This window comes from Phycodurus eques, chromosome 4, assembly GCF_024500275.1.
Source record: "Phycodurus eques isolate BA_2022a chromosome 4, UOR_Pequ_1.1, whole genome shotgun sequence".
In the NCBI taxonomy this organism is placed as follows: Eukaryota; Metazoa; Chordata; class Actinopteri; order Syngnathiformes; family Syngnathidae; genus Phycodurus; species Phycodurus eques.
This window is the reverse complement of record NC_084528.1, coordinates 6,987,102-7,004,951: the sequence shown is the minus strand read 5'-3', so window position 1 is coordinate 7,004,951 and position 17,850 is coordinate 6,987,102. Positions and strand designations below refer to the sequence as shown.

The 17,850-nt window shown below is 44.0% G+C and overlaps 1 protein-coding gene across 1 annotated transcript in view; it reads left to right on the top strand.

Annotated features, from left to right (window-relative positions):
* The window catches only part of mms22l (MMS22-like, DNA repair protein), a 47,467-nt gene that overhangs the window by 28,964 nt on the left and 653 nt on the right, over nucleotides 1–17,850 (top strand). The window contains exons 16-25 of the mRNA XM_061675519.1: nucleotides 4,143–4,321; nucleotides 4,579–4,729; nucleotides 4,900–5,039; nucleotides 7,605–7,747; nucleotides 10,124–10,280; nucleotides 10,371–10,516; nucleotides 15,723–15,934; nucleotides 16,045–16,211; nucleotides 17,467–17,563; nucleotides 17,671–17,838. Coding sequence (XP_061531503.1) covers nucleotides 4,143–4,321; nucleotides 4,579–4,729; nucleotides 4,900–5,039; nucleotides 7,605–7,747; nucleotides 10,124–10,280; nucleotides 10,371–10,516; nucleotides 15,723–15,934; nucleotides 16,045–16,211; nucleotides 17,467–17,563; nucleotides 17,671–17,838 — 1,560 coding nt within the window. The remainder of the gene's footprint in view (nucleotides 1–4,142; nucleotides 4,322–4,578; nucleotides 4,730–4,899; nucleotides 5,040–7,604; nucleotides 7,748–10,123; nucleotides 10,281–10,370; nucleotides 10,517–15,722; nucleotides 15,935–16,044; nucleotides 16,212–17,466; nucleotides 17,564–17,670; nucleotides 17,839–17,850) is intronic.

Sequence of the window (17,850 nt, the reverse complement as noted above, 5' to 3'; positions counted from 1 at the left end):
CAGTAAGTAATTCAGTGGTAATTTGGCTCTATATAGGGTTGGGCATTTAGTATAGAGAATCGATTAGAATCTCCTGGAATTGTTCAGATTTATAAGGTTCGGAGCCTATCCCAGCTATCTTCGGGGGAGAGGTGGGGTACACTTTGAACTGGTTACCAGCAAATAGCAGGGCACATATAAACAAACAAGCATTCGTACTCACATTCACACCTAAGGGCAATTTAGAGTCTTCAATCAACCTATGTTTTTGGGATGTGGGAGGAAACCGGAGTTCCCGGAGAAAACCCACCGCATGGTGGACGACTGGTTAGCACATCTGCCTCACAGTTCTGGGGAGCGGGGTTCAATTCCCGGCTCCGCCTGTGTGGAGTTTGTATGTTCTCCCCGTGCCTGCGTGGGTTTTAAGGTGATAGCCACAACGGGGATGTAGCAGAGGTAAAACTAGATGAATGATAGTATTCATTTACAGCGGAACCTCGCTAGAATGGACCAAAAGGGGCGGGGGGTCGTCTGATATAGCCGATTGTCTGTCACCCGTATTACTGTACAGTACAAAATTTTTGTTTTGTATGTTTGTTGTGTGTTCTCTTAAACGCCCAGTGCAGTACAGTACAACGTTATTGTGAATAAATATAAAAAAGCTTGGAAATGTTTGAAAGTTTCACATTTTATCCAAACTTACCACGCAGATGTGCTTGGTCATGGTGACGTTGTTGTACAGTACTCATCATAGGCGAGTCGCTTTCATGAGCCGCGAGGAATTCGTGTGCTTCCTAATTCCAAATATGTTGCTAAAAGCGAATGGCTTGACAAAAATAATAATAATAATTCCTGTACCAAAAGAGCATGTTCCAGACTCCAAAGACTTCTGTTTTGTACTCCTCATAGTTAATGCTGCAGCCATGCCGCTCTATCTCTGCTCCGTGTAATAATCAATAGACACAATCCTCGTCACATGGCCACCACGTCCAGTATTATTGTATATCTGTGACACAAAAATATGTCAGTCCCATTCTCTGCCTGCATTGCGCCACAGCGCCAGTAAACAACAGCGGCCAATGCTGGGCCTCACAGACATTGTAAGTGGCATTTTAAGTGACAAATGGAAACTATTTTTGGACACATTGTTCAACCCCTACGGTCCCTTTTATCCGATATCCGGATCTTGGTCCGTTTTTTTCGAGGCTCTACTGTATTCAGAACACGGTTGCAAAACCTTGTCAAAAGGAGACACAATTTAAGTATTTGGTTCCTCCCCAGGGCCTAAATGTAAACACATTATATTTTAGAAATAATTTATTGCAACCAATTTGCCAAATACTAACATTTTGTAAGTGCTTGATGATCACATACAGAATTTTACTCTTGACAACTGGTAACCAATAAAAACTGAACATTTTGGGCTCCCGCCGATGTCCAGGAACGGCTGATTCTGAATATCCCTTTTGTTTCTTGTTTTTATTGCAAGTAGGAGATGATTTTTACGACCTGTGTGTGTGCAATTTATTTTCTCCATATTAGGCATGAATGATAAAAAATGCTTCTGGAGATGAGGTGAACTGCAGAGTTTGTTAGTTTCGTCTCAGTTTTTCCAGTAATTTCATCTGCTGTTTAAATGAACCGATTGAACGGTTCTCACTTTACTGGTCACAGAAGGTGTCACATTACTTCTAGTATTGTACCCTTGTATTTTAAATCGGCTTCAAACAGTAGAAAACTGGCATGAAGTATATGCTAAAGCGTTGAGTTGCAGACTGGTTATGATATTTTACTTCTTAAGTGTATAAATCACATTTCTCCACCATGCACACACAATGCTACAAACCGACACACACTAAAAGTGAAACCTAACCTTGGTGTACTCTCGTATATGAATGTCTGGCTCCTATAACACATGATCTTGTTAGTGCACTTAATTCCCTAACTTTACATCTCGCATCACAGGGTTAGGAGGGCGCACATTAATGGCCAAGATGAGAGTGTAGAAGAGAAAACCCAGAGGTACCCTGTGGTATGGTCCAGCCTACGCTGACCGATTTAACCAGCAAAAAAAATATTAACCTTTGTGTTCTTGGTACTCCCCCAATTTAAAAATAATTATTCAGCTTAGCAATTCTCATACCTTTGTGGTTATCACTTTCCCGGTTACAGAATTGATTAATAATTGTGATAATTTTGTTGACTGGCAAATTTAACGTGCATCATTATACCCATTAAGAGCCATGTGGAATCTGCACACATTAAGATGATTATTGCGCCGATGGGTGAGGAAGTGGAGCATCCGACTGTTCACCCTTGATGGCACTTAGACAAGAAGCCAGTCCCAAGCATAATTCCTCAGTTTTATTCCTTCCCATGCCTCTCGGCTGTGGTCAGGTGGGGGGGTGTCACTGGTTGATGAGGTGAGCTGGCAGTAGCACAACCTGTTGGATCTGTTTTGTGCAGAAACAATTAACTCCAATCACCTCGGCTTGATAGAAGGCAGGCCTTCCTTTGAGGTCATAACAACCTCTCACTTGATGTCTACCCTTTTGCTGTTGTCAGGACAATGTGGTGCACATCTCTGAAGTCAAATCATTCATTCATTCATTCATCTTCCATTCCGCTTATCCTCACTAGGGTTGTGTGATGGAGCCTATCCCAGCTAACTTCAGGCGAGAGGTGGCGTACACCCTGAACTGGTTGCCGGCCAATTGCAGCGCACGTATAAACAAACAACCGTTCGCACTCACATTCACACCTACGGGCAATTCAGAGTCCTCAATTAACCTACCCTGCATGTTTTTGGGATGAGGGACGAAACTGGAGTACCCGGAGCATGCAAACTCCACACAGACGAGGCCAGGATTTGAACCCCGGTCCTCAGAACTGTGAGCCAGATGTGCTAACGAGGCGGATGTGCTAACCAGTCGTATACCGTACCGCCGAAGTCAAATCAATGGATCTCAATTTCGACAAGGAACATTATAATTTTAATTAATTAATGAATTCTATGTATCTCCCAACATCCGACTGTTTCAAAACAGTAAAACTGAAAATTATTCATACCCTAGCCAAATATTAGTTCAATTGAATGTGTTTATTTAATAATTTCTTCGTTCAAAGGGTATCATTTAGCTGGAAATGACAAGATGATCGTCCTTTTTGTAATTTTTTGCTGAGCTGAATATGCCATTATTTCCCCCTCTGTAGTGTGGATAGTCGGCCTTGTCTGCGAAAAACATTTATTGGTGTCTATGGTGTGTGGTGTATTTTGTTTCACAGTTAAAAGAGATTGTGACTTGTCTTTCATGTGTTTGTAAAGTGCATAAGTGGAAGAGGTGATCGAACAGTGTCCTCCTGGTGTCTTGGCAATGGCACCATGTTTATTGTATGTGTGTGTTTGTGGGTACACGCTGTGTAAGGAGTCTTAGTTAGCAGGATTAAGTAGGGTCTCTGACGATGCCTTGTACAATGAGGGCTGATGGGTGTGAGAGGCCCATTCCGCAGTAGTAACGAGGCTAATGAATTCAGAGTCTAATCGATTGTCTCAGGTCTCTCTGGATTAGATGCAACCTTGCTGGAAGGGAAGAAGTGAAATGCGTGTGTGTGAGTGAATGCCTGCGTGCATACGTGCATGTGTGTACAAATGGAGATGGGATAGTGTGTGTATGAAGGAGGGGGTTGCTACCCTGTGCTCGCAGTACATCTCAACCCCTGCTTCCCCACACCCCCGTCTGGGCAGATGAGGGGGACAGGAGGATCACCTCCAGTCTAAATGAGATTACAGCTTCTTCAGCTGCTTATCTGGGCTAATGCCAGCCACTGTGGGGCTGCGCGCGAGGCTGTGGCTAGGGCCAGGGATGAGCCAGAAGAGCCAAAGTACATTGTGTGTACAGAGGATCAGCACCAGGCTCCCCCTCTATACCCATAATATCCTTTTCTCTTTCCCGATCTCATCCTACACTCTGCTGCTCCACACCGCAGCAGACCACAGCCCCCAGTAATCCCCCAGGAGGGAAGAAAGAAAACACTTAAGAAGCAGTGAGAGAGGAACAGTGGAGATACAGGATTAATAATAATAATCAAAAGGTGGGGTTGTAATCTTGTACACTAGGTTTGACTTTTGCATTGGACGGATTTGTTTATCTGTGTTTTTCCAGACTGGCGCATCAACGCTGTGTCCAGTCAGGCCCCACCTTGACCTGGATGACTACCAGCAATGTTGTGAAAGAGCCCCACCTAGCGGTAGCAGCTGCACTCTGGGCCCACTTCTTTCCATTCCTTCGCGATTTACGCCTCTCTCAGACTCCTCCGGCCCAGTTTGCAGATGCGGCTGCAGGTCAGTATCGGTGTTATAATCATCAGGGGCGAGAAGGTGAATGGAGGCTGAAAAAAAAGAGCTCTGAGAAGAATTAAAGCAATATCAAATTTTGATTTGATTTTGATGAATCGATCTAAAACGTGAATAAATGAAGTGTGAGCAAGGTGAATTTGTATCTGTGATAGTTGGTTACAAAAAGAGAAGATCTTGCATGTACAGTACAAGCTGAAAAATGGGCGGCTTTATTATTCCGAATTATTATTTCATGCTCTCAGGCTTCACTCTTCTGGCCTTTGAGCTGCCCACTTCTGCACCCCAGGACCTTCAACCCAATCCAGTTCAGTCCATTTTGCAATGCTTCTGCTGGGATGACTTGGTTGATCCACTTGTTGTCACGCGGTACCTTCCACATCTACTCCAAAACAGGTACAAATTAGCATTCAAGTACTACCCACTGTGACCATACATTTGATACAGAACCTTGAAAAAAAATCACTTCAGATCTGGTCTGTCACACACTAATGAGCGTTCATGCAAAAAAATCGCGCAGTGTGCATCAGTGGCTCAGTTCTAGTAAACGTTCTGCACTTTTTCAGAGCGCTCGTGTCTTCACTCAGCGGTGATCGTGGCATCATTGTCTCAGGTTCATCACAAAGTATGTCAGTCAGGGCCTGGTTCAGATGTGTTCTACAGCAATACCTTCACAAGAGCCCTGATGGATCTGATAGCAGAGCAGGTAACGCAACTCTTTCTCAAAGGTTTCATTTCTTCTCCAGTACTATGTTTTGCAGTAATGGATTGTTCCATTTTGTGTAGTATACTTCATATAGCACAAAGTGCCGATAACGTCTGACTGTCATGGACGCTGCATGTTTAATGTTTCATAGCTTGGTCACTTTGCTGTTAGACAAAAAGGCCTAACTCTAGGTTTTATAGCAATAGTCCATAAAACAGTGGATGCACAGTCACTCTATGCTGTTTCTACTGTTCTATTTCTAGTGTAGCAGTTCACATAGCTGACCTTTATGCAGCTGATGTGGTATAAATTCCTACTCATTGCCCCATTCATAAATGCCTTGTGAGAAACTGCCAATCAGTCCAGGGTGTAGTCTGCCTTTCGCCCAAAGTCAGCAGCTACTAGCCTAAGTAAGGAAGAAAGTGGCTGGATGTCACTGTTATATGGAATCGATAGAACTGTGCTAACTTGAACAAACAAACTTAAATTGTCCCACGAATGTTTTTTCACATTTACTTGCTAACAAAGGGGGATTCAATAAAGGAGGTTCAACACACGCTTAGTGTAAAGCTGAGCTCTGTGTTGACTTCTGAAATCAAAAACTGTGAGTCTTTGGTTTTAGAACAGCTGATGTGAATTACTTCATATCAACTCGTAGTATGTTCACCTTGAGCTAAACATGTGCATGACCACAGCAAAAAGAAATCATCGATGGGGCCTCGATATGTCGATTCACTATGGCAACAGAGAAATAAAATGTCTGGTTCGACCCCTTTCTCACTGGCGGAGATGTTGCCGAGACTGCTGGTAGTGATCAATCGCTGCGACTCCTGGAGCTGGGAAACCAAATTAAATTTTTTTTTTTTTTCATTTTTTTTATTTTTCCAAGATATTTTTTTATTGTTCTACATTTCAATGCCAATGGTCAATATTCTTGAGAATTAAAATGTTAATTGCTCCTATAAAGAATGTATTATGCTCTAATAACGTATCAGTGGAATAGAAACAACAACAAAATCAACAATACTATTATTTATTATGATTCTGGGAAAAATATACTGTCCTACAAAATGTGTTATTGTGACAGGTAAGTGGCCTAGGCCCATCAGATTTCGAGTGGAAATAGCCACGGATGATGCGATGAAAAGAATGGTTGACAACTTCTTCGTGAAGAATGTTAAATTAAGCCCAAAAGTCCGAAACAACTCTTTGACATGGCGCACAATAAGCACAAACACTTTTCAGTAAGTTCCCTGTCTTGTAGAATTGTGCTTCAAATAAAGAACTTTATGTTGACCAGATTGTGAGTTAATCATTTACCAGTCAATGTTGCCTAAAAAGACAGGAGTGAACCTGTAAGTCTGTGGTCTTGAATGCGATCTGGGCGAAAATTTGGGTGCACCTAACTTTTGTGCTTGGTGCAACCAAGTAAAAAAGTTGTGCAAACTGAAAAAAGTTAATCTCGAGCCCTGGCCTTAAGCCACACTTTAAATCACATATAGGTGAAAAGGTACTATATTCGATAAAATCTGAGTTTTATGGGCCTCATAAAATGATGTGGCGGGCCGTGTCTGGCACCCGGGCCTTAAGTTTGAGACATGATTTAGTCTTCAATAAATCTTTTATGTCAGCACACGTCCGAGGTGTTTGGGATGAGAGCTTCGGTATATGGCTGGAGAATATTAAGATACATACATGATTGTGTTTGATGAAAAGCTATACTGTTGGATCAGAAATTAATCTGGTGATGCCAGCATATCATTTTAGATTTAGTTGTGCCTCAATATTGAAGGGACTGCAGAGAAACGGGCAAGCCATGTTTTCTGTAGGTCGGAGGAGACGGGTATGAAATCAGCACTGGGGAAAAAATATCTCCTCAAAACAAGTCCAGAAAATATTAAAAACAAGACATTTTGTCCCTAAAATAAGTGAAAAAGTCTGCCAATGCAAGTAGTATGAATTGAGTTGATAAGATTCTTAAAATAAGATCTTGTATCTTAAAGCAAGACTTTTCGTCCTGCTGAAAATTAAGGGGGAAAAAAAGTCAAAACTGTCTTATAATAAGTACAGTTTTACTAGAAGTTAGACATATTTATTTTTTTATTTTGCGGTCTGAGGGTTAGCATACAAAACCTGCCAGCAAGGAGGTTAGGTTCACAGTCTGTTACCATCGTGACGAACTTGCAATTTACCTTATCTCAGGGTTAGCGTACTCCGAGTTTTCACATAACCTACTTCTGGAACACCCCCCAGTTCAACCAGTCTCAGCTCAACAGAATGAGCTCTATACATTTCTAGTCTTACATTGTTATAAAAGCAAACAAAAAAATCAAATGGGGGGGGATTTTGCACAGAACTGTATATATTGTGTCTACTTGTGTTTACAATTCTATCTTTCTATGATTTAATAAATATTTTTTATGGTTACTATGAATAGTCAAATCAAGTTGATAACTTTCTTTTCTTTTGTTGCTTTTCCTTCCACTTCAAATATTCTGTTCGCTTTGCATTATATCTGAAGTTCAAAACCTACTGTATGGTATTTGGGCCTGACTTTCTCTGTAGACCGGGCTTTGGAGGAGCAGCTGTGTGAACTGACTCGCCTGGTGCTGATGCTTCCTGAGGTGGACAGTCTTCTGCAGAGAGCAAACCTCTGTCCAACGGCCACCATGACAAAGCCCGTCTCAGCGCTGGAGACGTTTGTAAAGGTATGCGCTCTACTTTAGCTAAAGCAACAAGCATGTCTTTAGATTTTAAAGGAATTTACTCTCAGATTAACCTCCTCCTGTGAATTGCAAGTCTCATGCAAACAAGGCAGCATTCAGATTTAACGACCCTGTAAAAGGACCAAAAAATATCTTTTAAATTTGACACAGAATTTGTGTGTGCCAAATTTGAATGATTAAAAAAAAACGGCAACTTCCGTAATTTCTCATTTCTACTGTAATACGCTCTCGAGTATAAAGGCCTTGGCACACTGAACTTGGTCAGTGTGAAACGACGATGGCAACGGGGTGCAGCCATTCCATGTTTGGAAGTAGGGACATAGCAGCCGAGAAGAAGGTCGGGAGACTTTCCCCGCTGAGTGGACCGCAACTCAGCAATATCATACATGCGAATCATCATACATGATTCGCATGTATGATGCGAATCATCATACATGCGAATCATGCTCTAACCATTCGTCCAAGCAACATTTTTGCTCATCAGATCAGCCAATGTCATATTTGTTGCACTGGTCTTTTGTATTTTGTCGTTGAGGTGCTTCGGGTCGTGGCCCTGGTTGCGCTCCCAGCGGAACCGCGAAGCACACGTACCATTGGTGACAAGAGTTGATCCGATATTTGTTGGTCTTCCAATTTGCTTAATTTATGTTAAAAAAAAAAAAAAAATGATAAAAGATTTTGTCACCTTCTTGGGTTAGCAGCAAAAATTTGCCGTAGTATATATACATTTGTAACTTTAGATATTAAATTTCATATTGGAATAAATGTTCTGTGGTGGTGGGTTGACATAAGTTACCTAAGGGTTGAATAATGTGTTCCACAGGTGTAGTTTTTGGTGTGCCAGACTTCTGGTCGACTTCGGTGTTTTTTTTCCGAATAACATAAAGGGTTCTTTTCCTCAACATATTTTTAACTTCAGAGATTTGCTCTGTGAAGTGGTGGTACATAAAATAAATATGCCCAGTAAACTAAAATGCTAATCTGATGCTGTCAAACGTTTCATTATACCCATGTATAATACGCTCCATCAACTTTTGGCAATGTTTTGCAGAAAGAAATGCACATTACACATGTGAAATTACAGTATATAAAATAAGTCTCCCAAATCATGAAAAATATCGCTCGCCCTTGAGCTGCAGGACTGTGTGGGCGGGCCTACTGAATGCTCTGCTTCAGCTGTCAATCAAATTTGACATGACAATCAAACAAATTTGTATCTGTGTCACACAGACAATGTGTGGCTCACACAGCCACAAGCTGGATGTCATTGTGTCTAATAAACAGTTAAGTTTCCCTGATGTCGCACTGTTATGTGGCGGTACACAGCACGAAACCAAGTGAGGTGGTAACTTCTTGAACAAGGCAACTCCGTACTGGCGAGCTCGCTGCCTTGTTAGCATGCTAGCCAGTTAGCTTGTGCTCTAGTGCATATAATAAATAGTCACCTTTCCCTGAAGTGTCTCTGTTGTGAGGGCCCTTGCAGGGCGCAGCTGTTGCGAGTTGGACAGGTCCCAACGCTGTTGTGCTGGACTGCGGGTTGCTGCTAACTAGCAGTCTCGTGTGCGGCGGCGGAACTGTCGGGTTCACCGCGGTGTTGCTCAGAGTGGGCATGAGGGCACGTGGCAGAGATGCTGTAGCTCAACACAAAACACATAACATTTCAAGGAAGATCCTTTTTTTTTTTTGGGTTGTAGGCATAGCTTGATGGTCAACTGCACACTGTAGTGGTAGAAATGGACCAAGTTATTATGAATGAGGAAATGGTAATTGAGCCAAATAGCCACTGAAGGCACTCGATACTTATATAGTGCGGGAGAGCCGACTCATGCTCTTCCCTGGTTGTGTCAGTGCGCTCCTGTTTTAGCCCTGCCCAAACCAACAACAGAGAAGGTGAAAAAAAGTTTTCAGATCAGCAAATCAATACAAAATTGTTCTCAGTCTTTTCACGTTTTTAACACATAGCTTCCAACATAAATCTATTTCGGGGAAAAAAACAAACAGAAATTACTTTACAGGGTCTTTAAACACGCTGTGATACCTTGACTCACGAATGCCCCTGAGTTACGAGCTGTCACCTGGTGGATTTTTTTTTTGCTTTGTGTTGCGAGTCAAAATTTGAGTTTCAAGTGATATACAAGTAAATTGAGTTAGGAGCTTGGTAATGAAAAAAATAATCTTGTAAGTCAAGGTACCACTGTATTGTGAAATTCATACCTGACCTTTTTTCTGTCTGTCTGTCTGTCCATCCGTCCGTTCATTCATTCATTCTGAAAATGTTCGTGCCATATCTGGTCAACGGTAGTGCAGCACAAGGTTTCCAAACTTTTCAATCGTTCATCTGCTTCTTTCTTGCGTCAGGCTGTAGGCATCGTTTACAGCAGACTGCAGGTTTTGTCTGAGCGTTCTGCCATGGTGACCAGAGCGCTGGACTACATGGGAGACATCCTTAAACATATTAAACCCTCTTTGGTCAGCAAGAATCAGAAAGGAATTCAACTGGCATATTGGGCTGTTGGTAAGAGTCACATGATACAATTCAGAAAGTACCTGTGGAGTCAAGAAACAATCAGTTGTTTGTCTGTCTTTCTTGAACCTTGTGAGCCAGGCTGTGTAGTGAAGCATTGGAGCCTCCTGCTGGTCACATCCAAAGCGCAGCAGTTGCTCTTCCGCATTGTGGATCGACTGCTACTCCCCCACAATGTCACTCAGCAAGACAAAGCTCTCCGGGACAGCCTGCCACTCTATCTACAGGTTTGGGTCCAATGTACAATACATGTACACATCCATCATCACTTTACAGTCAGAAAACAAAGTATCTTTGAAGAAAACTATAAAAGTCAGTAACCATTTATTGTTACCTTCCCTAACACTTCACTTTAATTTGCTACTCTACATACAGAAATCAAGGATCTCGTTTGATGTCCGTCCCGTGTCTAAGATGCACAAAAATGAGCAGGGACGCATAAAACATGATCAGTCTGGGTCCATCGACGCTCAGACGCCCAGCATTGCTTACCTGCGTGTGTATGTGTGCGCGTGCATGTGTGTGCGTACGCGCCTGTGTGTTGCTGAAGTGCCTTCAGCCAATCATTATCCACAAAAAGGAGTCCTGTCTTGTTGCTAGCCAATCAGAGGGAGAGGAGGGCGGGTTATCGTTCCAAAAGTACAACAGACTTTTCCCCATCCATACCACCCATTCTCAACACAGCATATCCTGGTTAGGTTCGCGGGGCGCTGGAACCTATCCCAGGTGACTTCGGGCGAAAGGCAGATTACACCCTGAACTGGGCGCCAGTCAGTCGCAGAATTTGCTATCATGGCAGGCCTAAACACAATATATTGAGCGAGAGTAAGAGCAATGGATAACAAAAATATTGTGAATAAAATTGTGAATTGTGATTAAAAATCTGCAATATAGTGGGACCGCGAAGCAAAAACCGTGACAGAGCGGAGGATTACAATATCTGTATTCCGTAATGATAAATTGCAGGGATTCATTGTTTCCATAACGTGTATCCTCACATAGTCTCAACTGTAAAATTATGTATGAATAGGTTTTAGTTACTATTTCATAGTTAGTCAGCCCAGTACGTGTACTGTAAATCCTGCAGGTAAATAAATGTACCTTGAGACCATTCCCATAACTGTGCGTAAAGTTAACTACTTCACGCATGCACGCGCACACACACACACACACACACACACACACACACACACACACACAACCTGCCCGCTGCAACACAGCGCGCTGTCGGCACCATCTTTGTCACAAAACTATTTTGAATTAAGAAAGAAAGCTTCTTTCACGCTGGTTGATACAAGAAGACACAAGGTGATTATATTATGATTAACCGGGACTCAGAGCAACCCAAAAGATATTTCTAAATAGTCTGCAAAGCAGCCTCGCTGAACGGCTTCGTCAAAGAGCGACAGACAGGGTTAGCAATTTTGACGCATTCAGACAACTTCAAATAGAAGTTTACCAAGTGTGAATTATTTTGTGACAAGCAAACTTTTGCATTTAACGAGGTCATAAATCAGTAGTGTCGTTTGTAGATTAGTGACTTCACGTACGTGACGTTTCCACCAATTACGTAGCTGCATGGACTGTCATTATAAACCATCCATCCGTCCATTTTCTACCGCTTATCCGAGGTCGGGTCGCGGGGGCAGTAGCTTTAGCAGAGACGCCCAGACTTCCCTCTCCCCAGCCACTTCACTTAGCTCTTCCGGGGGATCCCGAGGCGTTCCCAGGCCAGCCGAAAGACGTAGTCTCTCCAGCGTGTCCTGGGTCAACCACGGGGTCTCCTCCTGGTGGGACATGCCCGGAACACCTCACCAGGGAAGCGTCCAGGAGGTATTCAAATCAGATGCCCCGGCCACCTCATCTGGCTCCTCTCAATGTGGAGGAGCAGCGGCTCTACTCTGAGCTCCTCTGGGATTACCCATCTGCTCACCCTATCGCTAAGGGATAGCCAGTACACCCTGCGGAGGAAACTCATTTCGGCTGCTTGTATCTGGGATCTTGTTCTTTCGGTCACGACTCGTGACCATCGGTGAGGGTAGGAACATAGATGGACTGGTAAATTGAGAGCTTTGCCTTTTGGCTTAGTTACTTCTTTACCACAACAGACCGATAAAAAGTCTGCATCACTGCAGACGCTGCACCGATCCGCCTGACGATCTCCTGTTCCATTTTTCCCTCTCTCGTGAACAAGACCTTGAACTCCTCCACTTGGGACAGGATCTCATCCCCGACCTGGAGAGGGGACGCCACTCTTTTCTGACTGAGGGACATGGTCTCAGATTTGGAGGTGCTGATTTTCATCCCAGCTGTTTCACACACTGCTGCGAACCGCTCCAGTGAGAGTTGGAGATCACTGCTTGATGGAGCCAACAGAACCACATCATCTGGAAAAAAACAAATATGCAATACTGAGGCCACCAAATCGAACCCTCTCTACGCCTCTGCTGCGCCTAGAAATTGTGTCCATAAAAGTTATGAACAGAATCGGTGACAAAGGACAGCCTTGGCAGAGTCCAACCCTCACCGGAAACGAGTCCGACTTACGACCAGCAATGCGGACTAAACTCTGACACTGGTCATACAGGGACCAAACAGCCCGTATCAGGGGGTTCGGTACCCCATTCTCCCAAAGCACCCCCCACAGGACTCCCGGAGGGACACGGTCGAACGCTTTCTCCAAGTCCACAAAACACATTTAGACTGGTTGGGCGAACTACCATGCACCCTCAAGGACCCTGCCGAGGGTGTAGAGCTGGTCCACTGTTCCACGGCCAGGACGAAAAACACACTGCTCCTCCTCAATCTTAGATTCGACTTCCCGATGGACCCTCCTTTCCAGCACCCCTGATTAGACCTTACCAGGGAGGCTGAGGTGTGTGATCCCCTTGTAGTTGGAACACACTCTCCGGTCGCCCTTCTTAAAAAGTGGAACCAATACCCCAGTCTGCCAATCCAGAGGCACTGTCCCTGATGTCCATGCGATGTTGCAGAGGCCTGCCAAGTCCCACAACATCCAGAGCCTTTAGGAACTCCGGGCGAATCTCATCCACCGCCTTGCCACCGAGGAGCTTTTTAACCACCTCAGTGACCTCAACCCCAGAGATAGGAGAGCCCGCCTCAGAGACCCCAGACTCTACTTCCTCATGGGATGGCGTGTCGTTCGAATTGAGGAGGTCTTCGAAGTATTCTCCCCACCCAACTCACGACGTCCCGAGTCGAGGTCAGCAGCGCCCCATCCCCACTATACAAAGTGTTAATGGTGCACTGATTCCCCCTCCTGAGACGCCGGATGGTGGACCAGAATTTCCTCGAAGCCGTCCGGAAGTCTTTCTCCATGAATTCACCGAACTCCTCCCATGCCCGAGTTTTTGTTTCAGCGACCATCAAAGCTGCATTCCGCTTGGCCAGCCAGTACCAATCAGCTGCCTCAGGAGTCTCACAGGCCAAAAAAGCCCGATAGACTCCTTCTTCAGCTTGACGGTATCCCTCACCGTTGGTGTCCACCAACGGGTTCGGGGATTGACGCCACGACAGGCACCGACCACCTTACTGCCACAGCTCCGGTCGGCCGCCTCAGCAATGGAAGCGCAGAACATGGTCCACTCGGACTCGATGTCCCCCGCCTCTCCCGGAACGTGAGCAAAAGTCTGTCGGAGGTGGGAGTTGAAACTCCTTCTGACAGGGGATTCTGCCAGACGTTCCCAGCAGACCCTTACAATACGTTTGGGCCTGCCACGTCGGACCGACATCTTCCCCCACCATCGGAGCCAACTCACCACCAGGTGGTAATCAGTTGACAGCTCCGCCCCTCTCTTCACCCGAGTGTCCAAGACATGCGGCCACAAGTCCGATGACACGACCGCAAAGTCGATCATCGAACTACGACCTAGGGTGTCCTGGTGCCAAGTGCACGTGTGGACACCCTTATGCTTAAACATGGTGTTCGTTATGGACAATCCGTGATGAAGACAGAAGTCCAATAACAGAACACCGCTCGGGTTCTGATCGGGGTGGGGGGGGGGGCGTTCCTCCCAATCACACTCTTCCAGGTCTCAGTGTCATTGCCCACGGGAGCATTGAAGTCCCCCAGCAGAACGATGGAGTCCTCAGCGGGAGCACTCTCCAGCACCCCCTCCAATATTATTTCCAGAGATTTTTGATTGGATTCAAGTCAGGTGATTGGCTAGGCCATTCTAGCAGCTTTATTTTTTTTCGTTGAAACCAATTGAGAGTTTCCTTGGCAGAATGTTTCGGATCATTATCCTGCTGAAATGTCCACCCTCGTTTCATTTTCATCATCTTCCGCCGAACTTCACTGTTGCTATGGTGTTTTTAGAGTGATGTGCAGTGGCATCTCTGCTCCAAATGTGGTGTGCATTATGGTATACAAAGAGTTCAATTTTGCTCTCATCAGACCAGACTATAATCTCCCAGTATTTAGCTGGCTTGTCCAAATGTTGTTCAGCAAACTTGAAACAGGCTTTGACATGCTTTTTTTTCAGCAATGGGGTCTTGCGTGGTGGACTTGCATACAGGCCATGACGGCGGAGTGCATTACTCACTGTTTTCCTTGTGACATCAGTACCTGCTAATTCCAGGTATTTTTGGAGCTCTCCACAGGTGATCCTTGGCTCTTGGACAACTCTTCTGATTATTCTTTGCACTCCTCTTGTCAGAAATCTTGCAAGGAGCACCTTATCGTGGAATATTTATGGTGGTATGATTGGCTTTCCACTTACGTATTATGGCCCCAACCGTGCTCACTGGAACATTCAGAATCCTAGATATGCGCCTGTAACCAATGCCATGGTTATGTTTAGCAACTATGTTTGCGATGGTCTTGAGAGCTCCCTGCTCTTACCCATCATGAGATGTGTCTTGACTCACACCTTGGAAATGAGACCTTTTTGTAGGCCATCAATTAGGACTGAACCAGCTGATATTCATTTGCACTGACAAGGGGCTGGATTGCTTTTGATTGTTGATAGATTTAAGGTGTTGTCTTGGCTTTCCGTGCCTTTTTGCACCTCCCTTCATGTGTTCAATACTTTTTCCCTGTGTCATTTCACATTTTTACACACAACTTAATTTCTGATCTTATTTGTTCTACTTTCTTTGTATGTATGGATTAATTGGGTTGTTCCCGACATCTGGGGGAATTTTCAAGTTATTTAGTGAAAAAAATGGTGACGTTAAGTATTTATTTCAGCCGCTGTACATACACATATGTATGTATATTATACAACATTTGGATGCCTCCCTGTGTGGAGTTTGCATGTTTTCGCGTGCTTGTGGGTTTTCCTCGGGTAGTCTGACTTTCTCCCATATTCCGGTCAGAGAAACATGAAACTCAGCCATCTTGTTTTAATGTTGAAGACATTTGTTTGAGCAGAGGAGATGATGCCTCCGTTAACACACATGTCCCTGCAGGGGCTGTCAGTGGCTTCTGGTGTGTCCCAGTCGCAAGGAGGGTACCTGAAGCAGCAGCTGCACGCTGTCATCCGAAGATATCTCGACCATTTCCTTCCTGCCTCATCTTCATTGGGCAGCATTGCCAATCATCCTGTGCTTCTCGGTGCATGCGAGGCGATCCAAAACGGCCCCGGGGCCTCGCTGAGAAAGGCCGTCCTGCAGGTGCTCTGGTAGGTCTCCAAAATGAAATCTGCTTCAAGTTGAAATTTTAACCCCTTTAATTTGAAATAGATTGCTGAAACCTGCTCTAACAATGTTTAAACTTTCTTTCCCCTATTAGCGAGAGCTTCCTGCAGTTCAAAGGTCATTGTCCTCCACCTCGCCTACTGCCAGTCCTCTTATTCCTGTTTGAACTTCTGAGACGCAACAGTGACTCAGACCCCGCCCTCCTCACTCTGCCGCTTCCTTGTCTACTGCGCTGCTTGATGCTGGTCAATGACCCTCAGGGTGAGGTTCAGTTTTTTTATTTATTTTTTTTACTTTTTACTATCCGGGTGCATCTCAATAAATTAGATTTTTCAACGAAATTGTGGAGTTCGCATAGTCTCCATGCTCGTGTGAGTTTTATCAGGGTACTTGGGCTTCCGACCACATTAAAAACATGTTAGGTTAACTGAAGACTAAATCTCAGGTCCCAAACTTAAGTGGGGGCCAGACCCGACCCGACACATCATTTTATGTTATGTGGCCCATGAACCAAATAAAGTCTCCTTCACGTTTCTCGCAAAATGGATTTGTTTCTTTCATTTGGACAGATAATCTGTACCAAATTTGCAAATTCTCCCTGCTATGACTGCTGTCCAAGTGTCCTTTACTAAAACAATGAATCCTAAATTGTCTCCAGGTCAGTATTGTAAATAAGAAACTGTTCTCAGTTGCCTTACCTAGTTAAACAAATAGGAATAATAAAAAACGTGTCTACTTATATATATTGGCTTGTCACTATTTTCCATGGTCTCTGATTGCAAATTTAATGTGTTGCACAAAAAAATCCTGACGATATGATAATCAAACCCAGGGCCACATTTATGTAATAATATAATGAGGTGATGTTCACAGTCATAACGGCCCTCTGAGGGAAACGATACCTTCCCTATGGCCTGTGACAAAAATTAGTTTGAGACCCCTGCTCTAAATTGCCCATAGGTGTAGATTGTGAGTGTGAACAGTTGTCTGTCTACTGTATGTGCCCTGCAATTGGCCGGCAAGCAGTCCAGGGTGTACCCCACCTCTTGCACAAAGTTAACAGGATCACGCTCTCGTTAAACAGCAACCATAAGGACAAACACTACAGAAAATCAACGGGTGAATGGAAAATTTTATTTATTTCAGTAGTTCAATTCAAAAAGTGATATACTACAGATTTACAAGACACAAAGTGAAATATTTTGTGATTTGATTGTTTTTAATTTGAGGATTATAGTTTACAGCGAATGAAAACCCCAATTTTACTATCTCAAGAAATTTCAATGTTACTGATTTACATGATTTTTTTAAATATAGAAATTAGGTAGCAATTGACTTTCCTTAAACGTATGTATAATGGATGAAAAATGACTTTTGTTTCTTCAGAACTACTGAAATAAATGAACTTTAGAAACTTTGTCTAATTTAGTTATCAACATAATGAAGCAGGAAAAGACTACTTCTGTGTCAACTGGAAATTTTTGAGTGGAGTTCAATCCATGATATTTTTGTGCAGTGAGGAAGACGAGCACAGATGCAGTGCAACTTGTGGTAGAGCGATGTGCTGCAGCGTCTGCACAAGGACCATGCAAGCAGATGTTATCTGTCTTAAGGTAACTGTTATTAATGTGTTGCAGTAAACCACAGGACACCATAGTGGCAATTAGCACAGCCCTATGTTTTGGATTGTACTTGGTACCGTTTTCTTTTATGTTCCAAGGTCATTTGTGGCAGAGAATGAGGGAGTCTACGACAGACAGGTTTACACTGTTCTGGAGACGGTGGCTGTTTTAGATCCTCCTGTCGTTCAAGCCCTTATTCCCAGCCTGTCTACCATACTGAGAAACAACGAACACAAGAGAGGACTGGGCAAGAACGCCACCTTAAGGTGAGCCAGCAC